Source organism: Anas acuta, chromosome 21, assembly GCF_963932015.1.
Source record: "Anas acuta chromosome 21, bAnaAcu1.1, whole genome shotgun sequence".
Lineage (NCBI taxonomy): Eukaryota > Metazoa > Chordata > Aves > Anseriformes > Anatidae > Anas > Anas acuta.
The window spans coordinates 4030938-4045080 of NC_088999.1; the positions used below are offsets into that span (position 1 = coordinate 4030938).

Here is a 14143-nt window from a genome sequence, read left to right on the forward strand (position 1 = left end):
GGCCGTGAGCCGCTAAGCTGCCACAAACCCCTCGCGCTCTGGCCCCGTTATCGCCGACTTCTGCGCACATCTGCTGCCGGGGTTATTTTTAACCGGGTATTAAGGGCTTCAGGTCGTTAAGCAGCGAAGGGCGGGCTCCGCTCATCACCCCCAGAGCAGCGGCTGCACTTTGGGGGCCCCCAGGTGCCCGTGGCACTGCCCCCAGCACCGCTGTGTTTTGGGAGGGGGAACAGGACCCCCCCCCGGCTCCCCACCCACCCCTCTGCTGCCAGCCCTGAGGGCACCAATCCCAGCAGGGCCAGGGGCTGGGGCCATGCCCCGAGGGATGGTGCCAGGGATATACAAAATAGATTTATTAGCGGTGAGTTTTACGCTTAGTTTTACGCTCAGAAGCCGCGTAAACAGCAGGAGAAAAGTCAAGAGCCAAACTGGAGGGCAAGGGGAAAATCTCCATCACGAAGAGGCCCCAAGCACGGTTGTGATAACAGGGTACAAAAACTGTACAAAGAGCTTTACAAAGAGAAGAAACAACCATCAGGGGAATTATTTACAGTTATAAGTGATTACACGGAACGGGAGGCTGAAGGCTCGCGAGCTGAGAGCGAGGCGAGGGGCTGACGTGGGCGCTGGCCTCGCGGCGGTGTTTTGGTGGCCAAGTCAGGGCGATGAGTTACGGACCACGAAGGGCAGCACCTGTGAGCAGCTGGGATTGTCCTCTGGCACCGAGTTTTGCCCCAAAACGGGAGTGGTGGTGGGGCAGGGCTCAGCGCCGCAGCTGCCCAGATGCACGGGGCAGCCTCAGCCTGGCCGCGGGCTCACGGGGATGCCGGGGGCCGGTCCCACAGGGCCATGGTGAGCACGGAACCCAGAGGGGGAGAATCCCAGCACCAAGGACTGGCCCTGTCACTAGACCAGAGACACGCTCCGTTTACAAACACCGGCCCTGAGACCCCCCCAGGGAGATGAATGAGCTGAACCGTGCTGCTCCAGCTCCTGACCCACAGGCAGCACAGCCCAGAGCCGAAATGCAGCCACAGCCCCGCTGGGCATGCACGAGCCAGCAAAGCCCGGCTCCCCTGGCCACCTCCCAAGTGATCACAGACTGGGACCACAGAAACGCTCCTCGCTGCGCTGAAATCTGCCGTGAGCTGCCCCCACAGGGGACACGCTTCAGGCTCACCCCCATCCTGGCAGAGCTCCTTGGGTCTGAAACTGGCACCAGGGAGAGGGGTGAGCAATTTCCTTTTTTCTCCAAAGGAAATCCTTCCTGGGCTCAGATATTCGGAAGGAGGCCCTGAGCCACACCTGGGCTCCTGCAAGGACACTGCACAGCTCACTGCTCCCTTCTGCCTCTTTGCTGTCATCCTCACGGGCACGTGAGGCTAAAGGAATTGTACAGGAAAGAAAAAAAGAGCCTGGAGCTGCCCGGAGAGCCGGTCACCAGTGGAGGATCAGCCTCTCCGGGAGCAAACTGGTCTGGAGCAAAGCTGCTGATGGGAAAGCAGGTGGGAGGGGGAAAGGTGGGCAGAGGGATGGGAGGGAGCTTTTCCCAACTTGTTGGGTCCAATTAGCCAAAAATAAATGAAAGGCTCAGCAGGAGCTCAGCGTGGGGCCAGGACCACGTTCCTCACCAAGAAACTTTGCATCCACACCCACCAGAGCCCCGCTCTGCTGGCAGAGAGGCTGCAGAGCCCCGCGCTAGCTCAGGCCTCCTGGACCTCCCCCGTCTCATTCTCTGGGTTTGCCACGGTTTGGGCAGGCCAGCGGCCACGGGGAACTGTACCCAGCGTGCTCGCAGCTGGAGACAGGCTGGAGCCGTGCGGCTTTGATCCGCTCTCCCGTCTCGTCTGTGGGAACATGGATCAAGTTTGCAGCTCGAGCCTGTTTCCAGTTCCCTCGCCGACCTTTGGGCAACCACGGGCTGCAGCTCAGCGGCCTGGGACACGAGGGGCTGTTCCCCCCCGCACCCTGGCTTGTCAGCACGGCCACCGGGACCACTGGTGGCGAACGGCGCTGCCGTGAAGAGCACAGCCCCTCACAGAGGGGGAAGAGGCTGCTATGTCCCGGGACACAGCCATTAAAGCACTGCAGAGCCCTCTCGACACCTCGGCCCGTGGGTCTGGCACACGGGGGGGGCTACTGCCGCTCCGTCTTGACGTGGTCTCCAATCATCCTCCGGTGGTAGGTGGCCAGGAAGATGTCGTTGTCTCGCGGGCAGTCGTAGTGGCAGGAGCACATCTTGATGAACATCATCTTCCTCTGGAAGAAGTCCCCCTCGGGGCAGCGGAACTCCACCTCCACCGTGCTGGTGACGTACGGGGTGCAGCAGCGGCCGTCCGTGCAGCTGCCGCAGAACTTGGGCCGGTAGGAACGGGTGCTGGTGCAGCCCGAAAACTCGAAGTGGAGGCTCTGGCGTGGCTTCGGGGTCCGCACGCACTTCTTCCCCTTCTAGGGAGAGAGAGCAGCAACAAATGGGCTAGCAGGAACGTGACAAAAAGCCCACCTAGCCCTGGGCGCTGCCCGTCTCTGGGCAGGAAGGCGCAGAGACAGTGGAGCAGCCCCCAGGGGACAGGTTTATGCTTTCCAAGCACCTAACCAGGTGCTCCCTGGCACTCCCGGTGCCGTGTCCCCGCTCCCTGAGCCCCTACCTTGGTTTTCTCCATGGGGAAGTCGCAGGGCCGGACCATGCAGAGCCGGGTCTCCTTCTCCAGGCGGCACTGGGGGTTGTTGGTGGTGACCCGCGCAGAGATGCCCATGCCGCAGCTCTTGGAGCAGGCGCTCCACTCGGTGGTCTGCACCAAGCAGTTCTCCTGCACGTTGTTCAGCTCCGGCTTGCGTGCTGGGTCCTCCCTGAAAACTGAGCCAAGAGGAAGAGACACAAGGCAAGGTTCAGGGCTGGGGCAGGCAGCAACTGGGGAGGCTGGCTCAATCCTGCCATCTCACAGCTCCTCTGAGGACTTTCCCTGCCTCGACCCCCCAGCAAACCGCTCCTGCCCCAGTCGCACCAGCCCATCTCTCACCTGCCATGGCTGTTTCGAAGCGGTTTTCCTCGCTGCCCTCCTCGCAGACCCACTCCTCGCAGCATTTATTGCGGAACTTCACCCGCCGGGGGTTGGGGCACTCGGGGGACGGCAGCCGCAGGTCGTCGGAGCACAGGGGGATGCAGCCGATGGCGCCGTCCATGCAGATGCACTGCAGCTTGCAGGTGGGCTGGAAGCTCTCCCCATTGTGGTAGATCTTGCCCAGCAGGTCGCACGTCGCACCCTCGTGAGCTGGAGGAAGAGGAAGAGGAGAAGCTGAGCCGATACTGGGGGCTGGCAGCACGGCCTCTGCCTCGGGGGTTAAGGGGCTGCTGGCGAGGGGCAAGCCCCACGTGCAGCCCCCTCCCCGACTTTGTGCCCCCAGGGCTGGCTGCAGCACAATTGGCACGTTGAGTGTTTGGCTCCCTGACCCCGGGATGTTACTGAGGCTGATTTGTGGAAGTGTCTCCAGCTGTGCCAGACCGCCCAAAGTGCTCCACCAGCCCCTGTCCCCCACTTGGACGAGCCACCAAGGGGCATTTTCTATTTACAGCCCTCTGCGTCAAGCCAGAGGTCCTCCCGTGGGGCTCAGAGTGCCCAGCCCGTGGCGTTGTGCAAGGTGCATTCCTCACAGCACAGGAGCCAGCAGCTCTGCTCCTTGCTGTTCTTAAGAGGCCAAAAGGCAACGGGCTTCTCCTAAGAGCCGTTCTCTTAGGAGTGAATTTTTTCACTCCTTCCCGGTAAAGCTTAAATGAGAAGAAAGGAATCACGATGACATCTTACGCACGGGAGTGATCCTCAGTCTGCGGGTGCGAACAGCGCTCACGAGTTCTTACATCTGTATTAGCCCAAAGTTTTCCAGTCAAAGTTTTCCAGCAGAAAATTGTGATTTGATTAAAAGCTTCACAGGCACAGACCAAGTTTGTGAATGTTTCCAATGAGAAACAACTGAAGCATTTCAACTCGATACCAAAGATTTCCTTTATGCTCTTACAATAGCTCATGTCTGAACCAAAATACTTATTGGACAGTATCCATCGTGGGAAACCTTTGCCTTGGGTAATTATTTTAGATGCTATAAATATCAAGATGAAATATTTTGATATAACCAAATTAGAAAGTTCTGGCACAAGTGTTCTAAATAATTCACAGGAAGTTTTGGTATTTTTTAATGGTTTTTCTTTTTTTGCCTTCAGTCTGAAGCAAAATGTTGAAATCTCAGAAGCTGTTCACAGGACAGAAATCCTGCTTTTGGACAGTTGGCTGCCGCTTTCTGCAATTCTGACCCCTTAAAAAAAAAATCCATGCAAACATTTATTGGGAAGTTACCAAAAAGAAGGATTCTTGGCGGCTTGAAGAGGCTTACCAGGAAACCCGATCTATTTTCCTCTTAGTCCTGCTTGCCCGTGGAACAGAACGTTGTCTCCGACCAAGTGTTTGGCCCAAACAATGAGCCTCTTTCCATCCCTCCTCGTCCTCGAGGGGACACAAATCCTCCTGGTTTGCTACTGCCTCGTTTCTCACCAGCGCTGGATCTCAGCTCGCAGCTCTTTTCGGTGCCATCGGTATAAAAATACTCCTGTGCTCTTACCGAGAAGTTTCAACCCCCTCACTTTTTCCATCGGAGTGGAAGCCATCCACTTTCCCTCTGCGGGGCCATTCAGACTTATTTTTAAGCCCTCTCTCACTTGTTTAGCCCAAGCCCTCTCCCTCCCCGAGGAGCCGCTGACGCCGCTCCCTCCCCACCCAAGCGTGGCTCGGGGATTTTGTGATGTTTTCAGAACCCAATCGTTCCGTGATGCCTCCTCCTACCCTCTGGTGACCTCGCCTTCCCGTTGACCCAACGCAATGAAGCACCAAAAGGGATGGCAGCAGTGGCAGAGGGGGCTCTTTGCTATTCACCAGCTCCGTTTGGCACTGCCCACGTCCACACACCACGTCCAGCCATGGAGACACCTCTCTGCTCCTCCTGCTCCCCACGTATCTTCCTATTTGGATTCCTCCAAGCCCTCTCTCTCTACTCACACAGCCCAATCCTACCATTCATCACTCCAGCTTCACCTGCCTTCGCTGCCTCCACAATTCCCCGTCTTCCAAGAGAGCAGCGTAGACATCACAAAAATATCGCCCAAGGACACGGCCCAAATCCTCGGTCCAATTTAGGGAGAGGAGATGTCCTGCTCCGTATCCACCTGGGATTTTCGCCATGAAGATCTTAATTTCTCATTTAGAGGCAGGACAGACCGTTGTGACCTTCAAGTCTGATTTTGTGCAGAGCAGAGAGCCGGGGCTCTCACTCTGAGATCTGTGCATCAAGCCCCTACCTCACAGGAATAGGAAGCATTTATTATTATTATTATTATTATTATTTTTTATTTTTTTTTTAAGAACAAATGTCCAGGCTTCATTCAAAGTCTTTGAGATGGGGCCTTCCCCACACACAAGTAAATCGTCCCAGTGATTCAGATACCTTTCCTGCTACAAACACATGCTTAATTTCCAGCCCTAATTAGGCAGTTTACACCCACTGGGTATTATCAGACTTGGCTTATTGAGCTTATTGAGTTGGGCTTATTGAGGTTCAGTCATCAGCTCTTTGGTGTACCAATGCCTACAGACAGCACAAGGAAGCTCATGTGGCTTCTGAAGATCACAATAACCAGGGCAGGACATGACACATAACTTACCGAAACATCTCAAAAGGAAGGAGAAAACACCTTCATTATAGTTATATTCATTAATTCGGGTAAAAAGGAATGATTGTATGTGACCCTGGCATTGCAGGACAGTGTGGTTCCCTCAGAACTCCCAACTCCCACACCTCAGGTCGATGTCTGAGCACCTCCACAGAAGCCACGTGCCGTGGCCGAACACTTCCCAAAGCGTTCACACCGACCTCCCTGCCCTTGGGTGTTCTGGACTATTTTGAAAAGCTTGAATTAAAAAGAAAAAAAGTCAGTACCTGGCAGAGACGGGCAGGTAAGTCTTGGTTTTAAACACAGACCAGGAGACTGACAGAACACATTTTTCCCTTCTATACCAAAATACATCTCTGCATGCTTTAAAAATAGCTACTGAACAACCAGAGCAGCAATTCTTTCCGTGCTGAGAAGCGGCACCAGGATTAGCTTGGGGAGAACAGGTTTGTGTTCACCTGGCTCGGTGGCTCTCAGGTTCCACGTGCGCTCTGTTTTACAAATGACCTGCTCAGCTATTTCCACCCAGGTGCTCGAGCCAGAAATGTGTTACGCCTCTTGCACGTAGGCAGTCGAGTGCAAAATGCCAATCTCCAGCGCAAGGCGGTGAGATTTGGGGTGAGATATTGCAAGCGGCAGCACTTGCCAGCAAAAGCCCAGCTGGCTGATATTTACCCGCAGGCACTACAGGGTTAGAGGCTCTCCCATCACGTCCCAGGGACAGAGGAGAGCCCCAAGCCCCCAGTCGTGCCTTTGGAGACCTCCTTAGTTGCAGAAGGATGTAATTTGTGTGCATATCGGTCCCCAAGCGCTGCAGGAAATTCTGGGCACCAGGGGCTTGCTGGGGGTCTGCAGGGGCCACAGGAAAACTGCACAACAACAGAACGAACGTCTCTCACCTAAGCAGATCCCGCTGCCTCTGTGGATTTTGGAGAAGTCGCAGTAGAGTCCCTTGTGGTGATCGCAGGGCTTCTGAAGGGAACAGAGCTCGCCAAGCTGCCTGGCACACACCTTGCAGCAGCCGCAGGCATCCAACACGTGGCTGGTGCCAGCGGGGCACTGCAGAGGCTGCGAGGGACACTGGCAGGGGTACGTGCAGGCCTGCGGTTCTACCTGGAGGGCAGACAAGCCACGGAGAGAGTGAGTTTCCCACAGGCCAGCCAGGCAGGAGTCCCACACGCAGCTCAGCCCCCGCTGCCTTGGAAGTGATAAAAGAGTAAGCAGGAGCAGGAGCAGGAGCAGTTCTTACACAGCCTGCTCAGACACCAAAGCGCTCTGCAGTGGCACCAGTAGGTCCAGCCCAAAGATGAGAAAAGCGAGGCACAGAGAGCAAGGCCTTGCCCAAAATCAGCCAGCAGGGCTGAAAACCAAACCAAAGGCTTCTGAGTCCCATTTTGCCCCCTGGATCCTGCGTTGTCTTTGGTATTCCCAAAGAAGTGCCCTTCCTTCCCCTCCCCTTTGCAGGGAGCACACTCAGGCAACCCTCCGTGGGACCCTGGGACCCTGCTTGGAGCATTTCCCAGGGGCTGCCCACCCGCTGGAGCCCACCCTTGGCTTTTGGGCCCCTTCAGACCCTGAACAGAGATGCGACCATGGCTGGAGGAGGGCTGCCTTCTGCAGAAATCCCAGGGGCTCTCCAGTGCCTCGCTCTGGGACCTCCTTGTCCTGAATCAGCTCGGAGAGCAAACACCAGGCTGAGCTCTGCACGTCCCCAGACTGGGGCAAGAACCAAAACCACAGCTGTGAAAGGTGCAGAGCACACGGCCTGTGGGCTCCTCTTACACCTCCTCGGAAAAATCTGGGTGCTAACCCTGGTCCCTGTTCAGCTTCTGCCCACTCCAGCTCCCTGGGTAGTTTTGGGGGGATGCGAGGGCCCCAACCCACAGCACTGCCCTGGGGAGCTGCCGCAGGGCTGGCACAGCCCCTGTGTGCAGGTGGTGGCAGCTGACACCTGCGGGACATTTTGGGGTCCTGCATCGCTGTGAGTTCATGCACAACGCATGCATCTGTGCTCAGAGCTGCAAACGGGGTGGGTGAAGAGGAGGGAGCCCAACAGGACGAAAACGTCCAGCCAGGAAGGGGCTGCAGCTGCTGGGGGAGGATGGACACCTGGATCAGAGAGAGCCAGGAGGCAAAAACCATCTTGGTGCAGCTCTGCTTGCACTTGCTGTGCCCTATCCAGCCCTTGCCTGCGAAACAGCTTCCTTGGATATTGTTTGTCACCAATACCAGTAGTAAAGCTTTTCCAGCTGTTTGACTGCTGCCCAAAGCAGCTGTTCTGACTTGAGATCACACGGGGCAGGCGATGCCAGCTGCTTTACACTTCTGCAACAATCAGCACAGTGCGGCACAGGAAAGGGATCTGCCTAAATCTCCGCTCACAAGACCTCCCAGAGCCTTACCCTGCTCAGAGGGAACCAGCACAATTCTTGAAAACCCCTGGTGCAAAGTATTTTGGAACGAAGCCTCTCCTGCCTGCAGCCCAGCTGTTCTCAGGCTGCAGTCCTCGGACCTCTTGCTGCGAGCTGGCATGTCATCTGGAGCCCTCCCCAGCTGCTGAAGTGCATTAAAAGACGCTAAAAATACAGAACTGCTTCCCTACTGTTCTTCATGTATGGGGCTGCCGGAGCTGCCAAGAGGCCGTGTTATTTAACCATGAATGAGTGGGTGGGGGGCACATGAGATCATACGAGAGGCAAAGCATTCCTAACACGGGGCCTATATTAAGATGCAATTCATGCACTGAAAAAAAAAATGACAACAACAAGAAGCATTTTCCAGCGCAATGTCAGCCACAGGCCATATAAAGGAACACTCTCAAAATATCTCTCCTACGGAAAGCCAAAGCAAAACAACCTCTTTCAGGACAACAAAGAATCCGATGGGATTAAACCCAACCTTTCTTGCCTTCATTAATCATCGTTGGTGCTGTTTATTTCCTCTGAGAAGTCACCCAAAGAAGCCAGCCCACCTGGCTCTACCTCCTGTTTACAAGCAGCCCCGCTTGCTCCTTGCATTCCGGCTGCTCTCAGCACAAGGACATCTGGGTTCAGACCCCAGATGCATCAGAGACCTGCTGCCTGACTGCACCCCTACCTCTTCTGTGCCTCATTTCCCCACCCAGGCACAAAAGCACGGCTTAAAAGGCCCATTTTGGCCACATTTGTGGGGCTTTTTTCATTATTTAGAGATTTTCCTACCAGTCAGCTCAGCTGGGGCTGTTTTCCTCACCCCGTCCACCTGGCCTCAGGGTGTGTTGGGACTCCTGTTTGCTTGTTTTATTGCTGAGCAAAGTCAGCTCGTGCTATTTATAACTCCTCTCACAGGCCCAGGAGAGCAGGGAATGAGCTGAAATCTTTTTTGGCTCGTGCGCTCCCAAGTGCGAGCACTGAATAGCTGGCTGGCCAGGGGAACTTCTCGAGCTGGGAGCAGCTGGTAGAAAGTCAACGTTGAACCAACTTCCTAGAGTTCTCCAGTACTTAATTTGCTTTCACAGCAATTTCAAGGAGCCTAAACGATGGCTTATATTGCATTTCCACGGAGCGCTCTCCGGCCTGTGTGATTTTCAAGGGCTGCTTCCAGGAGTCGTTTCAATACTGGGTGGAAACCACCCAAAGAACTGCAGGCGCTCACATTCAGGCTCTGCTACCAACCCGAAGACCAACACCTCATGGAACCGTGGGACCATTCAGGTTGGAAAAGACCTCCAGGATCATCCAGTCCAACCATTAACCTAGCACCTGGGCACAGAGGGATTCCACCTAAAGACCTGACATTTCATGCCCCTCTGCAGAAGGGTCTGTCCCTAAAACTACACCCTTTTACCACCACTAACTTCAGATTGACAACAGCCTTGGTCTTGTTTCTGTTGAGAATATATTTCTGGGAACTTGAAGAGCAGTGGGACCAGGGTTACAGACCGAGGCTATGGAGTTAGGGCTAAAGCTCAGAATATTGACTCGCTGCTCCTGGCTTTGCTGGCAGCTCTCATGTGGATCTCAAACACCACGTGTGAATCCGCCCCTCATGGGACCCTAAGCGATGGTCAAGCCCCAGTGGGATTAAACATCCTGGCCAGAGAAATCCCATGTCTGTGCTCCACGTGTTCCCACCACTCCTCCCAGGTCCCATACGCTCAGCTGAGTCAGGACAAGCTTCCTGCCTGCCCTGCGGGCTGAACCCAGCTACCTGGGGGGAAAAGAGGTGAGAACGTGCCTCCTGCTTCACATTCACCTCAAACCTCTCCCCTACATCCTGAAGGTGTGAGCTGGGGGACACGAGCTCACACCGCTGCAGCAGTTCAGTGGCACCGCCAGGGACGGCTTCTCATTCCTCTTCTGTCTGTACGAGCCCAGGGAACCAGCTCAGAGGGCCAAACCAAAGAGCATTTCTAAAATTTGGGCTCACGACTGCCTTGGAAGGGCTGGGAAGCAGCATTTCAAAGCTGAGCTGGCTGCTTGAAAAGCGCCTTGGGAGCCAGGGGTTAATGCTGCGAGGTAGAAGTAATGCAATAAACACATAATTGGTTCCCTTTCACACTCCAAGCCTGGTATAGAACAAGCAGTCAAAACACAGCCATTCACGTACTGCAAACACCCAATTATCGGGGATAACACCTGCCTTCCCTGCACCACAGGGCTCCAGGCACCTTCCCAGGTTGCGGCAGCGCCCTGTGCACAGCCCCTTCCCAGGGGTGAGAAGCACGACCCCGGTGTTGTGGGCAGAGAGCAGAGGCACAGAGACTTGCCCAGGCTGAGCCAAACCTAACTGCCAGCACCCTGGTTCTGCTCGCACCTCTGAACACCCAGCAGCAGGTTTAGGGCAAGTGACAGCATCCCTGATCAGCGATGAAGTGACACAGCCACACAATTCACTGCTAGTGTTTATATGGCTGGCACGATGCTGCCAGTGCAAGAAACAAGAGGATGGCCCCAAACTGCAGGAATTACCCTCAGATCTCAGCTGTGCCAGGTGCCCAGGACACCCCTCCCGGAAGGACAGGGGCTGGCACGTTGCTGAGCGCTGCCGGGAGCAATCAGAGCTTATCAGCCAGACCTTACTGCAGCTATCAGCCTGGCGAAGCAGCGGCTCTGCCTGTGAACCTGACTTCTTCCTCAATCCGAAAGGCACTTACTGCAATTTAGATCTCATGCTAACGAGGACATTAATGACTGCGGCAACGTTCCTGATATTGCTGGCGCTGTAGTAGCACACAAACGTCGTAAGCAGAATCAGCTGCTCTGTGCAAGCACTTTTACACAAAAAACAGACAGAACCCCTGCTCCGGAGAGGCTGCAGTCTGATTTCCTCCTCGGATCACTGCTTTCAGGGACAAATGGGTAGATTCAGTGGCAGCTGGGGGAGGATGATGACGGTAAGAAATGGGGATGAGGCTATTCCTTGCAGTGCTGTAAACCCAGCGATCTCACCTCTCTCTGTTCAATCCTTCCCTCTTGTAAACCAGGGCTGGCTTTTAGCTCCGGGGAGTGAAGCAAAACAAAACCCACCCTCGTTTGCCAGGAGCTCAGAGATCCCGAGGTGCCGGGCGTTACACACGGGGCAGCCCTGAGAGCGATGATTTGTGCTGCGCGTTTGCACAGCCACGCTCCGGGAAAGCTCCGGAGGCAGGTGGCAGCTGCAGAGGGGTACTCAGCATGAAGTGCTCACACGCATCGAAGCAAGAAGCTGCAATGCCCAGAGAGCAAACGGAGCGGCTGCAGGGCGATACGTACCCAGCCAGGTGCGAGGAGGAGGAGGAACAGGGTCCAGGTCACCGTCCCCACGCTGCCGGACATCCCGAGTCAAGGGATGGGGTTCGGGCTGCCGGCTGAGTCGCTCACTCTCACTCCCTTCTCCTTCGGAGTTTCTCGTCTCTCTTTGGAGAAAGTTGCACATCAGCTTCTCTTTAAATAGCCTCCTGGAGGGGGCGTGCCCTGCGCTTGAGTGACAATCTGGAAAGCAACCCGAAATGGGTGCAACAAAAAATGTCCAAATTCCAGGGAACACGAGCAGATTCCTGTGGCCCTGGCAGTTACGGGGCTGCCGGCGGAGCCTGCGGATCGGTTACTTTCCACATGGGTAAATCACATCCCAGTAAAAGCAGGGTTATTATTTTTTAATTTATCCCTCTAACTCCAGAAGTATGAAGCCTGGGACAGCTTTCTTGAGCTCCCCCCTCCTTCCCCTACTTTCACCCATTCTTTTTTTGGCTGCAAGAGCTGGGAACTTGAATAAGGCCAGCTTTAAGGCTCACATTTCTTTTTTCCCCTTTGAACAGGAGGGAGAGATGGAAACTTCAGCACTGTGAGCAGCAAGTAGGTACCACACCTGACTGCGCATCACCAGCGCTTGCTGCCACCAGCTCTGAGAAATGAAAGCTTCATGACCATGAAGACAGATGTCTGGACTCCTGCAGCGAGGAGCAGTTTGTTTTACGAGGCAATGAAAAGCTACGGGGTGAAGGTTGTTGATAAAGGCCAGCAGTTGCCTGTAGCACTTTATTTGCACCTCAGGACTGATGCGGGATAGCACACAGTCTTATCTCAGGGCATGATCCTTTCTGTTTGCTGCTGAAATACAGAACCTGGCTCCTGCAGCACCTGCACAAAAAGACCTTTAGAATATGAAAGAGCTGCTCTGTGTACCAAACAGTCGGTTTGTTTATTCTCAAATAGCAAGCACAACGCTGCCATGAAAAGACGAGGAGAAGGAGTGCAGCAGAGGGCACTCTTAGTCCTCGCTGGCCTGGGATGGGACAGAGCAGGTTGGGTACCGGACAGGGATCCTTGCACTGCCCACGGAGTAGCCTCAAAAGATGGAGTTGTGCCTCTGGCTCGGGGACCTTCCCAGGGTAGAAGTGATGCCAGAAGTGTGTACTGGCTTACTTTGGGCCAACATAAAGCAGAGGGCAGGAGCATACACAGAACGTGCTGTGCCACAGAGTCCCTGCCACGTCCAAGCAGAGTGTGCTGGGAAGTAGGACAGAAGACAAAGAAAACTACAGGGACCATGTAGCAGGTCCTGCATGTATACATTCATCCTCCTTCTTCCCCCCTCCATATATAGGGCATGTTAGCTGGCAGTCGAGCCCTGTGTTTTTTTCCAGTCCCTTTAGGTCTCTCTGCAAATCAGCTCAGCTTCCCCACTCCCTATGCTGCTGTTTGCCCACTGCTGAAATCAGACAACTCTGACTCTTAATTAATTAACACTTGGAAAGCTCCTGGGGATTTGGGGCTGGAAAGCATTAGCAGAGTGCAAAGCACCTCGGATGCACCTCCTTTTCCTCTTCTGTAAGAAAAGGGATTTCACAACCACCTCCCTAACAGCCACCTCTCACATCACAACTAAAGATAATGTCTAAACACAGGAGATTTAATGTCCTGGGGGCACGGAAATGTCCAGTGCCCTAGAGCAGCTCGGAGCTAAAGGCTGTCTAGCTGGATATACATTCCTTCCCTTTTTGGAAGGCTTGGCACCTTAAACTATGTTGCTGCCTAAAATTAGCTGCTCACATTTTGCAAGATGTTCTCCCACAGCTCATAAATAAGGCAGGGATAAAGTGCTACACACCTCTGTTCTCATCTCACACGGCAAGAACATAAACCACAGCTGAACTCCAAACGGTACAGGGCACTTGAAGGTGTTACATTTGAGCATTTTTGAAGGAACAGTGCTTAATGTATAGATCGATCCATACATTGCTCCTCGCCCAAGAAGCAAAAGTTTCACCTTGAGCTGGGATTTTCCAAATTCTGCTCTGGACATAAACCTGCTGCATGACCTCGAATGAACTGTTTGAGCAAAGCCGTAATAGTCACTCACCTGTCAGGAGCTTTGAGGAGAATACTCAGCACTGGACCAACAATACAACAGCAGTTTCCAACCTACAACAAAAATAAAGAATAATTTGATTATAAAACGCCCTTACTAAGCCACTCATCATCATCCACCTGACTGCTTTCACTTTCCCAGGACGGTAACAAAAGCGAACAGTCCTGAGCTGCAGTCCTGCTCCGCCTTCAAGCCACCTTAGCTCTGCCGTTGCCAGCCTGCTGTGCCCGTCCCTGCTCAGAGATGAGGGCAGGACACCCGTGGTCCTTTAGAGGGTTACAGAACCAACACCTTGCCCCAGGCTCTTCAATGCAAAGTGCCAGGTGCTGTGCCAGAACCCTCCCAGTGAGGATTTCTGGGGATGAAAAAGCCCACGTTGCCTCTCAGAGCCCAGACCAAGTCTAACACCAAGGCACCTTTTGACTATAAGCTGAAAAAAAGGACAGGGAGCAGCAGGGCACGGACAATGTTAGCTGGAGATCCCTGGGAGCATCCTGTGCTCATGGCCCAGTGCTTTCTTAGGGCACTGGGACAACCCAAGCTCACCCTGGTGCTAGCAGCTGAACTGCTCACCCCAGTGAGGATGTCACCTGCCCG

General features: G+C 54.4%; 2 protein-coding genes across 2 annotated transcripts in view; both read right to left on the minus strand.

Annotated features, from left to right (window-relative positions):
• Positions 1-454, minus strand: part of LOC137842891 (uncharacterized) — a 36688-nt gene extending 36234 nt beyond the window's left edge. Inside the window, exon 1 of the mRNA XM_068657502.1 lies at positions 373-454. Coding sequence (XP_068513603.1) covers positions 373-454 — 82 coding nt within the window. The remainder of the gene's footprint in view (positions 1-372) is intronic.
• On the minus strand, positions 339-13599 carry LOC137842994 (CCN family member 2-like). The gene is made up of 6 exons (XM_068657775.1): positions 13538-13599; positions 11449-11591; positions 6616-6829; positions 3021-3272; positions 2649-2857; positions 339-2448 (listed from the first exon to the last, which is right to left on the minus strand). Exons 2-6 carry the CDS (start codon positions 11509-11511, stop codon positions 2137-2139), a joined length of 1050 nt encoding a protein of 349 aa, XP_068513876.1. The 5' UTR covers positions 11512-11591; positions 13538-13599; the 3' UTR covers positions 339-2136.
• Positions 13600-14143: the final 544 nt, after the last annotated feature.

Bases quoted from the DNA above. Each gene is read 5' to 3' on its own strand.
- LOC137842994 (XM_068657775.1), bottom strand. From the start codon at position 11,511: ATGTCCGGCAGCGTGGGGACGGTGACCTGGACCCTGTTCCTCCTCCTC. The intron at 2,858-3,020 runs GTGAGAGATGGG...CTCTTGGCTCAG, and splicing joins CTTCGAAACAGCCATGGCAG to TTTTCAGGGAGGACCCAGCA. The intron at 2,449-2,648 runs GTAGGGGCTCAG...CTCTCTCCCTAG, and splicing joins TCCCCATGGAGAAAACCAAG to AAGGGGAAGAAGTGCGTGCG.